Genomic DNA, 14,958 nt, shown 5'->3' on the forward strand with positions numbered 1-14,958 from the left:
ACCTCTGGAATGAGCAAGGGGAAGCTCTAGGTCTTGAGAGCTGAATAAGACCATCAAGGCCCTACCCCTGAGGGCAGTTACACTCAAAACACAGGTGGGCGGTGGGGGAGCACAGACCTTGGGCTCTCAGAATCATCGCATGCCAGAAACAGCGAGTGAGCGAGGGACACCTTGGGAGAGAGCAAGGGGCACCTCTAGGTCTTGGGAGCTGACTAAGACCACCAAGGACCTACCCCTGAGAGTAATTACACTCGAATCACAGGCGGGCAAGTGGGGGAGCACAGACCTTGGGCGCCCCTGGGAAGGTAGTGCAGTTATGGAGATTTGAGAGTTTGCCTCAGGCAAAAGCTTTGCTCCTTAGCTCCATATACAGACAGCCTGTCCTCCTCACTCAGATTTCTGGCTGGAAAGGGAAGGAAAAACAATGGCAAACAGTGCCCGGGAAAAACTTCCCAACACCAAGAAAAACAAGAAAGGGTTGACCTTGGATAATTTTTACAGAGGAAAAATACAGACTACAGAGGAAATAGCAGAAGAGAAAATCCAAATAAATGCTCCAAAACTTTCCAAAAGAAATGGAAATTGTCCACAAGCTCTGGAAGAATTTAAATTGGAGCTTATCAAAAAGATGGAAGTCTTCTGGCAAGATAAATGGGAAATGGTTCAAAAAGAAAGTGAAAAACTTATAGCAGAGAACCAAAAAATTATAGCAGAGAATGAAAAAATTATAGCTGAAAATAAAAAAAGTTAAAGCAGAAAACCAGGCCTTAAGGACCAGAATTGAGCAACTGGAAACCAATGATCTTGCAAAACAGCAAGAATTAATAAATCAAAGTCAAAAGACTGACAAAATAGAAGAAAACTTAAAATATCTCACTGACAAGGTGACAGATCATGAAAACAGAGGAAGGAGAGGCAATTTGAGAATCATTGGTCTACCTGAAAAACCAGAAATAAGCAGAAATCTTGACATCATACTAGAAGAAATCATCCAAGAAAACTGCTCTGATGTTCTTGAACAAGGAGGGAAAATAGACATTGAAAGAGTTCACAGAACACTCTCTACACTAAATCCCCAAAAGACAACTCCCAGGAATGTAATTGCCAAATTCCAGAGCTTTCAAGCTAAGGAGAAAATTCTACAAGAAGCCAAAAAGAGACAATTCAGATACCAAGGAGCACCAATCAGGATCACACGAGACCTAGCAACTTCCACATTAAAGGACCGCAAGGCCTGGAACATGATATTCAGAAAGGCAAGAAAACTGGGTCTTCAACCAAGAATCACCTGTCCATCAAAACTGACTATATACTTCCAGGGGAAAGTATGGGCATTCAACAAAATAGATTTACAAGTTTTTGTAAAGAAACAACCAGAACTAAGTGGAAAGTTTGATATCCAAACACAAAGAGCAAGAAAAACATGAAATGGGAAATAAGAAAAAGAGGGAAAAAGAAAAAAATGTTTTTTCTTTGTATTCTTTGTAAACTCTCTTCTTTAAGGGCTACAATTAGATCAAATTATATATATTAATATATGGGGAAATGTCATTTGTAAAACTGTATTTTTATAATAATAAACTGTATTCTTTATAATAATAATTAGAAGAATCACTCATAGGAAAAGATTGGGGCATTAAGGGATATAAGATGTTATGCAAAAAAAGAAAAAAGGTGCAGAGAATCAAAGAGGGTACCAAGAGATACCTGAAGAAATAAAAATAGAATAATCTTTTTCACACAAAGATACACATGGGAAGGGGAGGGGAAGAATATTCCTATAAGAAGGAGATGAAGAGAGTGCTAATAGATAATATTTAAACCTTACTCTCAGTGAAATCAACTCTGAGAGGTAAGAGCATCTAGATCCATTGGGATCTTGAATTCTATCTTATCCTACAGGATAAGGGAGAAGGGAAAACTAAGGGGGATGGGGGAAGGGAGTACAAAAATGGAGGGAAGGAGAGGGGGGAGGGAACTTAACAGACCCTAAAAAAAAAACAAGAAGGGAACAAAAAGGGAGGGACCAGAAAGGGAAGCATATCAAGGGAGGGGATTAGGGGGATTGATTAAAAGTAAACCACTGGCTTAAAAGGATATAGCAAAAAAAGAAAGGACAGAACTAGGAGAGGATATCACAGGGCTAATTCACAAGTAACAATCATAACTGAACGTGAATGGGATGAACTCACCCATAAAATGTAAACGAATAGGAGAGTGGATTAGAATCCAAACCCCTACCATATGTTGTCTACAAGAAACACACATGAGGTAAGTAGATACTCACAAGGTCAGAATTAGAGGGTGGATCAAGACCTATTGGGCCTCAACTGATAGAAAGAAGGCAGGAGTTGCAATCGTGATATCTGACAAAGCCAAAATAAAAATAGACCTGATTAAAAGGGTTAGGAAAATAAATACATCCTGATAAAAGGGAGTATAGACAATGAAGAAATATCACTAATCAACGTGTATGCACCAAATGGTATAGCATCCAAATTTCTAATGGAAAAATTAGTAGAATTGAAGGATGAAATAGATAGTAAAACTATACTAGTGGGAGACCTGAACCTACCATTATCAAATTTAGATAAATCAAATAAAAAAATAAATAAGAAAGAGGTAAAAGAGGTGAATAAAATCTTAGAAAAATGAGAGTTAGTAGATATATGGAGAAAAATAAATAGGGACAAAAAGGAATACACCTTCTTTTCAGCATCACATGGTACATTCAAAAATATTGATCATATACTAGGTCATAAAAACATGGCATACAAATGCAGAAAAGTAGAAATAATAAATGCAACCTTTTCAGATCATAAGGCAATAAAAATAATGATCAGTAAGGGTACATGGAGAGCTAAATCAAAAATTAATTGGAAATTAAACAATATGATTTTCCAAAATTGGTTAGAGAATAAATCATAGAAACAATTAATAGCAATTAATAATTTCATTGAAGAAAATGACAATGATGTGGCATCCTTTCAAAATCTATTGGATGCAGCCAAAGCAGTACTCAGGGAAAAATTCATATCCTTGAGTTCATATATTAACAAATTAGGGAGGGCAGAGGTCAATGATTGGACATGCAAATCCAAAATCTTGAAAGCGAACAAATTAAAAATCCCCAGAAGAAAACCAAATTAGAGATCCTAAAAATTAAGGGAGAAATTAATAAAATTGAAAGTGATAGAACTATTAAGCTAATCAATAAGACTGGAATTTTGAAAAAAAACAAATAAAATAGACAAAGTACTGGTCATTCTAATAAAGAGAGGAAAAAAGAAAATCAAATTAAGAGTATCATAGATGAAAAGAGAGGACTCGCTTCCAATGAAGAGAAAATTAAAAATTTTTTGCCAAAAAAAATTTTGCATTAAAAAATATTTTGCCCAATTATATGGCAATAAACATGCCAATCTAGGTGATATGGATAAATATTTACAAAAATATAAATTGCCTAGATTAACAGAAGAAGAAATAGAATTCTTAAATAATCCCATATCAGAAAAAGAAATTCAACAGGCCATCAAAGAACTCCCTAAGAAAAAATCCCCAGGGCCTGATGGATTCACAAGTGAATTCTATCAAACATTCAAAGAACAGCTAATCCCAATTCTATACAAACTATTTGACATAATAAGCAAAGAGGGAGTTCTATCAAATTCCTTTTATGACACAAATACAGTACTGATTCCAAAGCCAAGGAGGTCAAAAATGGAGAAAGAAAACTACAGACCAATCTCCTTAATGAACATATATGCAAAAATCTTAAATAGTATACTAGCAAAAAGACTCCAGTAAGTGATCAGGAAGGTTATTCACTTTGATCAGGTGGGATTTATACCAGAAATGCAAGGATATCAGGAAAACCATCGACATAATTGACCATAACAACAAGCAAATAAACAAAAATCACATGATTATTTCAATTGGTGCAGAAAAAGCCCTTGACAAAATACAACACTCATTCCTATTAAAAAACACTAGAAAGTATAGGAATAGAAGGGTCTTTCCTAAAAATAATAAACAATATCTATCTAACACCATCAGCCCACATCATCTGCAATGGAGATGAACTAGATGCATTCCCAATAAGATCAGGAGTGAAACAATGATGCCCATTATCACCTTTATTATTTAACATTGTACTAGAAACACTAGCAGTAGCAATGAGAGAAGAAAAAGAAATTGAAGGTATTAAAATTGGCAATGAAGAGACCAAGCTATCATTCTGCAGATAATATGATGGTCTACTTAAAGAGTCCTAGAGAATCAACAAAAAAAGCTAGTCAAAATAATCAATAACTTAAGCAAAGTTGCAGGATACAAAATAAACCCACATAAGTCATCAGCATTTCTATTTATCTCTAACACATCTCAGCAGCAGGAATTAGAGAGAGAAATTCCATTCAAAATTACCCTAGACAATATAAAATACTTAGGAATCTATCTGCCGAGACAAACACAGGAACTATATGAACACAACTATAAAACACTCTCCACACAACTAAAACTAGATCTGAGCAATTGAAAAAACATTAACTGCTCATGGGTAGGACAAGCTAACATAATAAAAATGACAATCCTACCCAAATTAATTTACTTATTTAGTGCCATACCCAAAACATTTTTTTACTGAATTAGAAAAAAACATAAAAAAGTTCATTTGGAAGAACAAAAGATCAAGGATATCCAGGGAAATAATGAAAAAAATACAAAGGAAGGTGGCCTTGCAGTACCAGATCTCAAACTATACTATAAAGCAGTGGTCATCAAAACAATTTGGTACTGGCTAAGAGACAGAAAGGAGGATCAGTGGAATAGACTTGGTGGTAAGTGACCCCAGCAAGACAGTATTTGACAAGTCAAAAGATCCCAGCTTCTGGGACAAAAATTCACTATTTCATAAAAACTGCTGGGAAAATTGGAAGACAGTGTGGGAGAGATTAGACTTGGATCAACACCTACACCAAGATAAACTCAGAATGGGTGAATGACCTGATTATAAAGAAGGAAACTATAAGTAAATTATGTGTACACAGAATAGTATATATATATTATGTCAGATCTTTGGGAAAGGAAAGATTTTAAAACCAAGCAAGACTTAGGAAAAGTCTCAAAATGTAAAATAAATAATTTTGACTACATCAAATTAAAAAGTTTTTGTACAAACAAAACCAATGTAACCAAATTGAGAAGGGAAGCAAAAAATTGGGAAACAATTTTCATAACAAAAACCTCTGACAAGGTCTAATTACTCAAATTTACAAAGAGCTAAATCAATTGTACAAAAAATCAAGCCATTCTCCAAATGATAAATGGGCAAGGGACATGAATAGGCAATTTTCAGTCAAAGAAATCAAACCATTACTAAGCACATGAAAAAGTGCTCTAAATCTCTTAAAATCATAGAAATGCAAATCAAAACAACTCTGAGGTATCACCTCACACCTAGCAGATTGGCTAACATGACAGTAGAGGAAAGTAATGAATGCTGGAGGGGATATGGCAAAGTAGGGACATTAATTCATTGCTGGTGGAGTTGTGAATTGATCCAACCATACTGGAGGGCAATTTGGAACTATGCCCAAAGGGGGATAAAAGACTGTCTGCCCTTTGATCCAGCCACAGCATTGCTGGGTTTGTACCCCAAAGAGATAATAAGGAAAAATATTTGTACAAGAATATTCATAGCTGCATTCTTTGTGGTGGCCAAAAATTGGAAAATGAGGGGATGCCCTTCAATTGGAGAATGGCTGAACAAATGTTATATGTTGGTGATGGAATACTATTGTGCTCAAAGGAACAATAAAGTTGAGGAATTCCATGGGAACTGGAACAACCTCCAGGAAGTGATGCAGAGTGAAAGGAGCAGAACCAGGAGAACATTATACACAGAGACTGATATACTGTGGTACAATCAAATGTAATGGACTTTTCCATTAGTGACAATGCAATGATCCTGAACAACCTGGAAGAATCTATGAGAAAAAACACTATCCACATTCAGAGGAAAAACTGTGGTAGTTAAAACACCAAAGAAAAAACAATTTCTTGATTACATGGGTCGAGGGGAATACAATTGGGGATGTAGACTCTGAATGAACATCCTAGTGCAAATACCAACAATATGGAAATAGATTCTGGTCATGGACACATGTAATACTCAGTGGAATTGTGCGTCAGCTATGGGAGGGGAGAGGAAGAGGGATGGGAGGGAGTAATAGAAAATGATTTTTGTAAGCAGGGAATAATGTTCAAAATGGACCAAATATTTAAAAAAGTTAAAAAAAAAATTAAAAAATAAAAGTTGGGAAGGAGATATAAATATTAATGGGACAGGGGAAAAATACAAGCCAATGTGTGATAAATTGATCAACGGTTGTTAATGCATTTATTAAATGTTGTAAAGAATCTTATGAATGGGGCTGGGGGAGTATTTGTAAATCCTCTCCTATGTGCCAGGCACTATGCTAAATGCTAAAAGGCTAAAAAGGAAAAGCCAAAAATCAGTTCCTATTCTCAAGGAATTTATAGTACTGGGGGAGACAACATAAACAATTGTGTAGAAACAATATACAGGTTAAATTGGGAAATTTTCTCAAAGAAAGGCACTAGGATTAAGGAGAACTGGGAAGGACTTCTCAGAAAAGATGGAACTTGAGCTGAAACTTGAAGGGAGCCAAAAGGTAGATTAGAAAGGAAAGCTTTTAGAGCATGGAGGACAAGCAGTGAAAATGCTAGTCAGGAGACTGAATATCTTATGTGAGGAAGAGCTAGAATTGTTGTCACAGGATAGAAGAATATTGGGAGGACAGGGGAAGGAAGGTATAAGAAAATTGGAAAGATAGGAAAGGGTCAGGTTATGAAGCACTTTTAACCCATATAAAGGATTTTATATTTGATTCTGGAAGCAATAGGAAAGTGACATGGTCAGCTTGTACTTTAGGAAGAAAAATTGGAAAGCTGAGTATAAGAGTATAAGCTGGATTACAGTAAGGGGGTAGAGACTTGTTTCAGAGAGACCGACAAGGAGGATATTAAAAAAATACAGATTTGAAGTGATCGTGGATTGTACTATGGCAGTGGCAGTGGCAGAAAAGTAGGAGTCTAATAGAGAGATGATGACTGAGAATATGATGGTGTCCTGGAGAGGAAGAGGGAAGTTAGGAAAATAGCAGACTGGGCTTGACTACCCCAGGGCCATTTAGGCACATGCCCACTACTGTTTTTGAGATAACTTTGCTTTTAGAATCTAACCCCCCATTTACATTTTAAAATGTTTTATGTATTTAAAAATATAAAAATCATATTTTGCTGACCCAGGGCTTAGAGGAAGGGGATCGACAGTTAGCCCATTCAGTCTTATCTATCCATACTGTTAGATCCTAGACAGAAGGCAGTCCATCCCATTCTAGTCCTTCAGTGCCCCCCCCCCCTCGAAAACCCCACTCTCCCCATCTCCTTGGAGCTGTGTTTGGCTGAGTTGCTTTAAACCTCTGTGCATTTAAGATGTCTGTCAGCAACTACAGAACTACAGTTAAACTACCCAGCTGGCCCACATCCCCAGCTCAAACATGGAAAGTACAAATAGGTTTCAATACCAGCTGCTGCCCTCCACCCTGACTGCGTGGCTGCCTCGCCTCCCTGTGGTCTTACTTGTATGGAGAGCAATCTTAGAGACATATATATACAGAAGCCCTTGTCAGTGGTGCCCAGAACAGCCTTTGCAGATCTTAAAATCAACTCTAGATATCCATTCCAACTTTGAACAAGATCATAAATGTTTGACCCATTCCTCAAAAGGATCTATAAGGCAGTACCTTCCCTTGGCCTCTAGAACAGATAAATAAGCAGACATTGACAACCAGTAGCCAATAGCCAAAGGAAATGAAATAGTTGTCTGTGCTTCCCATAACGACAGTGTATATCTGAAGAATTCAGAATGCCTGAATCTTTCACTTCTCACTTCCTTCAAGAGTTCTTAAATTTCATTTTTTGCCTCTTTCTGCCAATTTGGGCTCAAGGAAAATGAATTTCCCATTTCCCTCCTTCCTGTTTTACCCAAGCATCCAAACAAACATTTTCATACATATGTTCTGTTGAATCACATGCTTCAGAGTAGATTCCCCAAAACTCTCAGAAAACTTTCTGTGTCTGTTTTTAGATTATCTCTGATGCCACATATCTCCACTACCTTCAGAAAAATGTTTTTTCCACCTAAGGCTGTCCCCATCCCTCCCACTGTAGGCAAAAATCATTCCCTGCTAGGAATACACACACAGGCCCTGGTTGGGGCAATAGCTGCCTCCTCTCCTGTAATCAGGTTCCCAAAAAAAGAATATAAATACTATTTCACAGAAGTGACCAAGACGACCTTGAAAACAGACTTTGACAAACAGCAAAAAGACAAACCACAAAGACAGGCAAACCAAAAGACCAAACAAACTCACAATTACAAAGCTTCCCCCATCTGCCTTTCCCCAGTCTCAGAGTTAATAGTCTCAACCTTCACTGTACTCTCAGGACTCAGTGTGGCAAATGAACAAGAGAACAAGGGAATAGAAGAAGAAGCAGGTCTCAAATGAAATCCAGACACTGAAAAAAGTTACGCGCCCCACCTTCACTCCCCAGCCCCCCTCCCTCTGGAATGAACTGAGTCCAGAAAATTTGGAAGGATCAAGAAGAAAAGCAAAAAAAAAAATGTTTTTAGAAAAATGAATTAAACTGACCCTCAGCTGCTTCTTTACTTCAACTTCAGTGCTGAGTCAAAGGGATGGGGGAAGGGAGAGAAGTAATAAAAAAAGGGTGGGGGGTGGGGAGTGTTGATTGCCTACCTGTGATCCGGTCTCTCTCCATTACTACAGGATATATTTAGCAGCAGCAGGAGTGTCAAAGGCCTTCCCTTTTTTTTTGGAGGCGTCCCCTTTCTCACCTCCCACTCCCTCCCTCTTTCTTCCTCCTCCTCCTCCAAAACAGCTCTTTGTCTGGTCTAATTTCTTCAATCTGTTGCAATCATGAATACATACAAATTACCACATTTCCATGTGTTGATCATATGTTTGTGCTCTAAACTGAAGTAGCATTGTCTCTTTGAAACAGTAGAAAAAAGAAGAAAAGGAAGAGAGATAAAAAGCAAGGGGAGAAGGGGCTGGACATATGACCTGAAAAAAATCCAGCAGCCCCCAAATAGTCCACCCCACGCAAGACTACTGTAAAGTTCAAGTTTTCCCTGAGATGGTCTTAAAGCTACAGTCTGCAGTTTCTGGTGCGCATGCCTTCTTTTCTCCACACCTCCCCTCTCTCCCTCCTTTCTTCCCTCCCCCCCCCTCACCCGTGGCTAGAATCTCAAAGCTTCTTTTTTAATATCCACCAGGAGATACTTAAGTTAACTTCTTGGAAACCAACAGACAGAATCAAATTCCTGGTGACTTCTCAGGGTCTTTAATTTTCCTCATCCCATGTTATTGTGATTTCCTTTGGTTTAAGTGTTTTAAATGCTTAGTTCCTGCTTTTCTGTCTTTTTTCCCCCTTTTTCCTTACAGGCTTTCTGCTTCAGTCAGGTCTAGCATTTCCTACCCAAAGTGAAGCAGCAGGTTGGCTGTCCCCCTCTTTCCAAGTTACAGAGTGGGTGACATGATAGTTAATGACACCTGCCTAACAGGATAACTTTTAAGGGCAGTCATCTCCTCCCTTGGGAATTTCCCGGTGCCCCAGTACCCCACCACAACCACCTCCTGATTGCCCTATGGTGGTGATTGAGGCAGCACGGAAGGCTCCACCCATCCCAAGAGCCTGAGACTTCCTGGAAGATTCCTACCCAACCGACATGAGTCAGTGTGTCTCCAACTGTCCCTTGGGAAAACACTCAATTTCTTCCAGCTGTTTACCCTCCTCCTCCACATACATACTCAAGCTGTCACAGGGCACACAGTGACAGGACAAAGAAAAGAGAAGGGAACTAAGTAATCTTTTTCTAATTACCTGGGGTGCTGGGTACTGATCACCTATTCTGATAGCAGGAATTTGCTGGCACCAGAGACGAAAAACTGATGGCTGTGATTAAATTCAAAGAAAGGCTAGAGTAGATTAGTATGTTTGTTTTCTAACATTATCAGAGGAAATTCCCTCTGCTCTTTAACTGTCACCTGGACATGGACCCTATTACCATCCCAACCCCCCTACCTCAAGAAGGTTTCTTCAGTGTTTTCTTCACCCTAGGGGTCATACTTGTGCCAATTCAACTCAGTTGGAAGTTGATGAAACCCTTCTCATAGAACACTAAAAATGCTTCCCAACCTCAGTGATTTTATTTTATCAGATCATTGACTTGGAGCTGAAGAAGATTTCATAAATTCATTCCCTTCTTTTTTATGGATGAGAAAACTATTTTATAGATGAGAAATATAAATCAGATTAGATTACAGAGCCAAAATTTGAACCCAAGTTCAATGGTTCTAATAATATTATGTAACATCATAATAATAATAATATCTAATAATCTTTCCATAGCATCATCCTATTTCTCAGATTCTTAAACATATGCCTGGAAATCTTACTTAAGCTTAATAGATAAGAAGGACCAAGAAGTGACCACTGCATTTCAGAAATGAATTACGAATTAGAAAAGACTTCAAGAAACCAGGTATTTTAAACCCTACCAAATTTCCTCTACAACATCCTAAAATCTTCATCCTACTCCTATGGAAATCATCTAATGGACTAGCCTCCTGGGGGTTTCTGTGGCTCATTATTTAGAGAAATCACATAAAGCCATTTAGGTAAAAACCATTGGCTATGACTTATTTGATCAAGGAGAGCCTTTACTGGCAGGAAGAATGGTACAGTGCAGTACTGCTGAATTTGAAACAGTTAGAAGACCTGAATTCAAATCTGTCCTCAGACATTTATTAGCTGTATAACTCTAAGCAATTTGCTTAAACTGTTTGCCTTGGTTTCCTCATCTGTAAAATGGGGACAATAATCACAATCCCAAAATTGTTTTTAAGCATCAAATGAGATTATGATAAAATGCTTAGCCCAGTTTACATAGTAAACACTACATAAATGTTAGCTATTATCATCAAATGTGAGCTCTCCTACCAATGTGACTTTGGGCAAGTTGCTAAGCCTCCCTGGGCTTCAATTTCCTCATTTGTAATATGAGAAAATTGGATAAGATGATCTCATAAGGAAATCAATAATCTTAAAATATCTTCTTGCCTAGACAATTAAAATAGTTTTCATGCCATCAGATCATGCCATTCCTTTAAAAACCTCAGTGGCTCCCCATTGGTTACACAATAGAGCTGCTCAAGACTCCAGAGGACAACTGTCAGTGAGATCTTTCCTTTGAACCCTCTTCCTGCTACCTTCAATTCCTCCCCACTTTTATATGGTCAATTTAACTAGTTATAGGAAGTAGATTTGTAGGTAGTGAAGTATTAAATAGGGTAGATTACTGATTTTGGTTTTAGATAGATCATCCCAATTCCCTTCCCTTCCTTCCCTTATCTTAAAATAAACTATTATTTTAGTTATATATATATATATATATATATTATTTCAGTATAGTTATTTCAATGATAATAACAATAATTTAATAGCAAACATTTATTTACTATGCACCAGGCACCATGCTAAGTGCTTTACAATTATTATCTCTTATCCCTATAAAAACCCTTGGGAGTGAGGTGCTATTATTATCCCTATTTTACAAAACAGGAAACTGAGGCCTGTTTTGCAGATAGTGGTTAAATGACTTGCCCAGGATCACACAGCTAGTAAATATCTGAGACTGGATTTAAACTTAGGTCTTCCTGACTCCAGTCTCATTCTGACAATCAGATCACCTAGCTGCCCAATGAAAGTTCTTTTGATCCAAATCCCAACTCAGATACCACCTCTACAATGCAGTAGAGCATGTGTAAGCACTGTATATATATATAAGCACACATATACATACACATATACTGATTCATGAAAAATCTTTTCCTCTTCAAAAATTTTTAACCCTTTCTTTCTTAGTAACAGCTCTAAGACAGAAAGCTAGGTAAATAGGGTTAAGTGACTTGCCCAGGGTCACACATATAGGAAGTGTCTGAGGCCACAGTTGGCTCCTACCTGGTACTCTAGCCACTGTGCTGCCTAGCTACTCCTCCTCTTCAAATTTCTTACAGCACTTTGCCAGACTCATTTTTTTATTTGTATTCTTAGGACTGTATCATATGATCCTTATCCCCTTCTCAGACTATAAGCTGTTTGAGGGCAAAGATCATGTTTTCATCTTTACATTCATTCTTTAATGCCTTACCATAAGACTTTACACATAAAGTAATACAAGGACTAGTGATGTCTCCATGTGAGAGCTTTCCCTACTAGTGAGATCATAATGAATCTCTGACTTAAGAGTCTGAGGAGAACTGGTCAAAGCCCAGAGAGTTTAAATGATCTACTTGTCACTACTAGGTGTCAGCAGCAGAGTTTGAACCCAAGGATGCCTGGCTCTTCATCTGCTTTTGTCACATGACATAGCATAACAGCACATAACATCAATGAATAAATATTGAGTTGTATTGAGGTGAATTAATGCAACAATGTTTTAAAAATAATGTTTATTAATATATTTTGTTTTTACATTTACCTACTTTGCCACTATGTTCCACTAGAGAGCCATTTCTTATCACAAAGAATTTTTAAAAGAGAAAAAAAGTTCAGCAAAATTAACCATCGTATCAAGAAAAGTTTGACATTTCATGTAGTGTTTTCTACATTCATGGTCCTCATTCTTGCAAAGAAGGGGGAAGATATCTCTTCTTACATTTCATCTTTGGGGCAAGTTTGGACATTGTCATTTCAGTTTCAATTGTTTTATTGTTGTATTCCTTCCATTTACATTGTTATACTCAAGGTATATACTCTTTTCCTGGTTCTTACTTTGATTTGAATCAGTTCACAAAATGCTTCCCATGCTTCTCTGTATTCATAATCATAATTTTTTATAGGACAGTAATCTGTAAATTCTTATATCACAACTTTTTTTCATCATTCCACAACCTATGAGCATCTACATTGTTTCTAGTTCTTTGCTCTCACAAAAAAAAATGTTGCTATAAATATTTGGGTATAGATGAGGCCTTTCTCCTTATTGTTGATCTCCTAGAAAGATATATATATATATATATATATATACACACACACACACATATATATATAAAGGGTATGAGCATTTTAATTATTCTTAGTCTAATTCCAAATTGTGAATTGATTAAACCAATTCACAGGTTCACTCACAATACATTATTGTGCCCCATCTTTCCATAAAACCTAGCATTGATCATTCCCATTTTTTATCATTTCATGTGTCTACTTTTTCCCTTTCTTTCTTTCTCTTTTCTTTTCCCTTCCTTCCTTCCTTCCTTCCTTCCTTCCTTCCTTCCTTCCTTCCTTCCTTCCTTCCTTCCTTCCTTCCTTCCTTCCTTCCTTCCTTCCTTCCTTCCTTTCTTTCTTTCCTTCCTTTCTTTCTTTCCTTCTTTCTTTCTTTTTGACTACTTGTCAGATATGCTGTAATGGGATTTTTTTTAAGTATGAGGTAGACTAGATGGCTGCTGAGTTTCTTTCATTTCTAAAATTTTTGGAGATTAAAGGGATGTCTATCCATTGGAGAATAGCTGAACAAATTGTCGTATATGATGGTAATAGAATACTATTGTGCTGTAAGGAATGAAGAACAGGACAATTTCAGGAAGAACTAGAAAGACCTACGTGAACTGATACAGAGTGAAATAAGCAGAACCAAGAGAACATTGTACACAGTAATAGCAATACTGTGGAATGATCAGCTGTGATAGACTTAGCTACTCTCAGCAATACAATGATCCAGGACAATTCTAAGGGACTTATGACGAAGAATTCTCTCCACCTCCAGAGAAAGAACAGTTGAAGTTGGAATGCAGATCAAAGCATGCGATGTTTCACTTTAGGTTATTTGGGTTTTTGTTTTGGAGTTTTGGTGCTATATGATTATTCCCTTATAAAAATAAAAAAATATGGAAATAATATTTGATAATACATGTATAATCCAGATCTAATTGCTTGCCAACTCTGGGAAGAAGAAGGGAAAGTAGGGAGGGAGACAATTTGGATCATATAAATTCAGAAAACTTATGTGGAAATGTGTTATTATGTGTAATTGGTAAAATAAAATATCTTTATAATAAAAAAATAGAACAGCAGCACTGGAAAAAAAAATAAATATATTTATGGCTAGAAAAAAATAAAATAAAACTCTGTGACACTGTCTGTTTCCAAGACCTAATATGGATGCCTGGTGTCACATCAGCTGAGGTACCTGGAGCAGTTTGGCCCAGTCGTCTTTGCCCCTTTAAATATCAGGATCTTCACCCTCCTTAATAAGAACTTCCATGGATATTATCCCACACATTAAAAATCTTCACCACAAAATCCAAGCTTCTCATTAGTTGCCATTTGAGAAGGAAGTGGGATATGTGGAGAGAAGAAAAGACCAGATTAGAATCTGTCTCTCATGCTTCCCATCCCTTTCCCCCACTGCTGTCTGTCTGTCTGCCTGTCTGTCTGTCTCTCACTCTCTCTCTCTCTCTCTCTCTCTCTCTCTCTTTCTCTCTCTCTCTTTCGCTCGCTCCTTTCCCTTTTTCTCCACCTCCCTTTTCTGTGTCTGTGTCTGTCTCTCCCCACTCCCTTTTCTCCCCCTTTCTCTGTCTCCATTTTGCATCCCTCTCCCCCTTCCTTCTCTTCCCTCCTTTCCCTCCCTCTCTTTCCCCTACTCTTTCTCACTCCTTTTCTTCCCTTCTCTTTTTCTTCCACTTTTCTCCCCCTCTTTCTCCCTCCCTCCCTCTCCTTCTCTCTTCCCCTTTCTTTCACCCTCTCTTTCTCACTTTCTTTCTCCCTCTTCTCAGTCTCTCCCCTTTTTCT

General features: G+C 37.4%; 1 protein-coding gene across 3 annotated transcripts in view; it reads right to left on the reverse strand.

Annotated features, from left to right (window-relative positions):
* The window catches only part of SEPTIN9 (septin 9), a 400,470-nt gene that overhangs the window by 300,144 nt on the left and 85,368 nt on the right, over positions 1 to 14,958 (reverse strand). The window contains exon 1 of one of the 3 annotated variants that reach the window (XM_007482961.3): positions 8,844 to 9,231. The exons of the other annotated variants lie outside the window; for them this stretch is intronic. Coding sequence (XP_007483023.1) covers positions 8,844 to 8,865 — 22 coding nt within the window. The 5' untranslated portion in view covers positions 8,866 to 9,231. Of the gene's footprint in view, positions 1 to 8,843; positions 9,232 to 14,958 lie in introns of those variants that run through there. 3 annotated transcript variants of the gene reach the window in all.

This window comes from Monodelphis domestica, chromosome 2 (genome assembly GCF_027887165.1).
Source record: "Monodelphis domestica isolate mMonDom1 chromosome 2, mMonDom1.pri, whole genome shotgun sequence".
NCBI classification, from domain to species: domain Eukaryota; kingdom Metazoa; phylum Chordata; class Mammalia; order Didelphimorphia; family Didelphidae; genus Monodelphis; species Monodelphis domestica.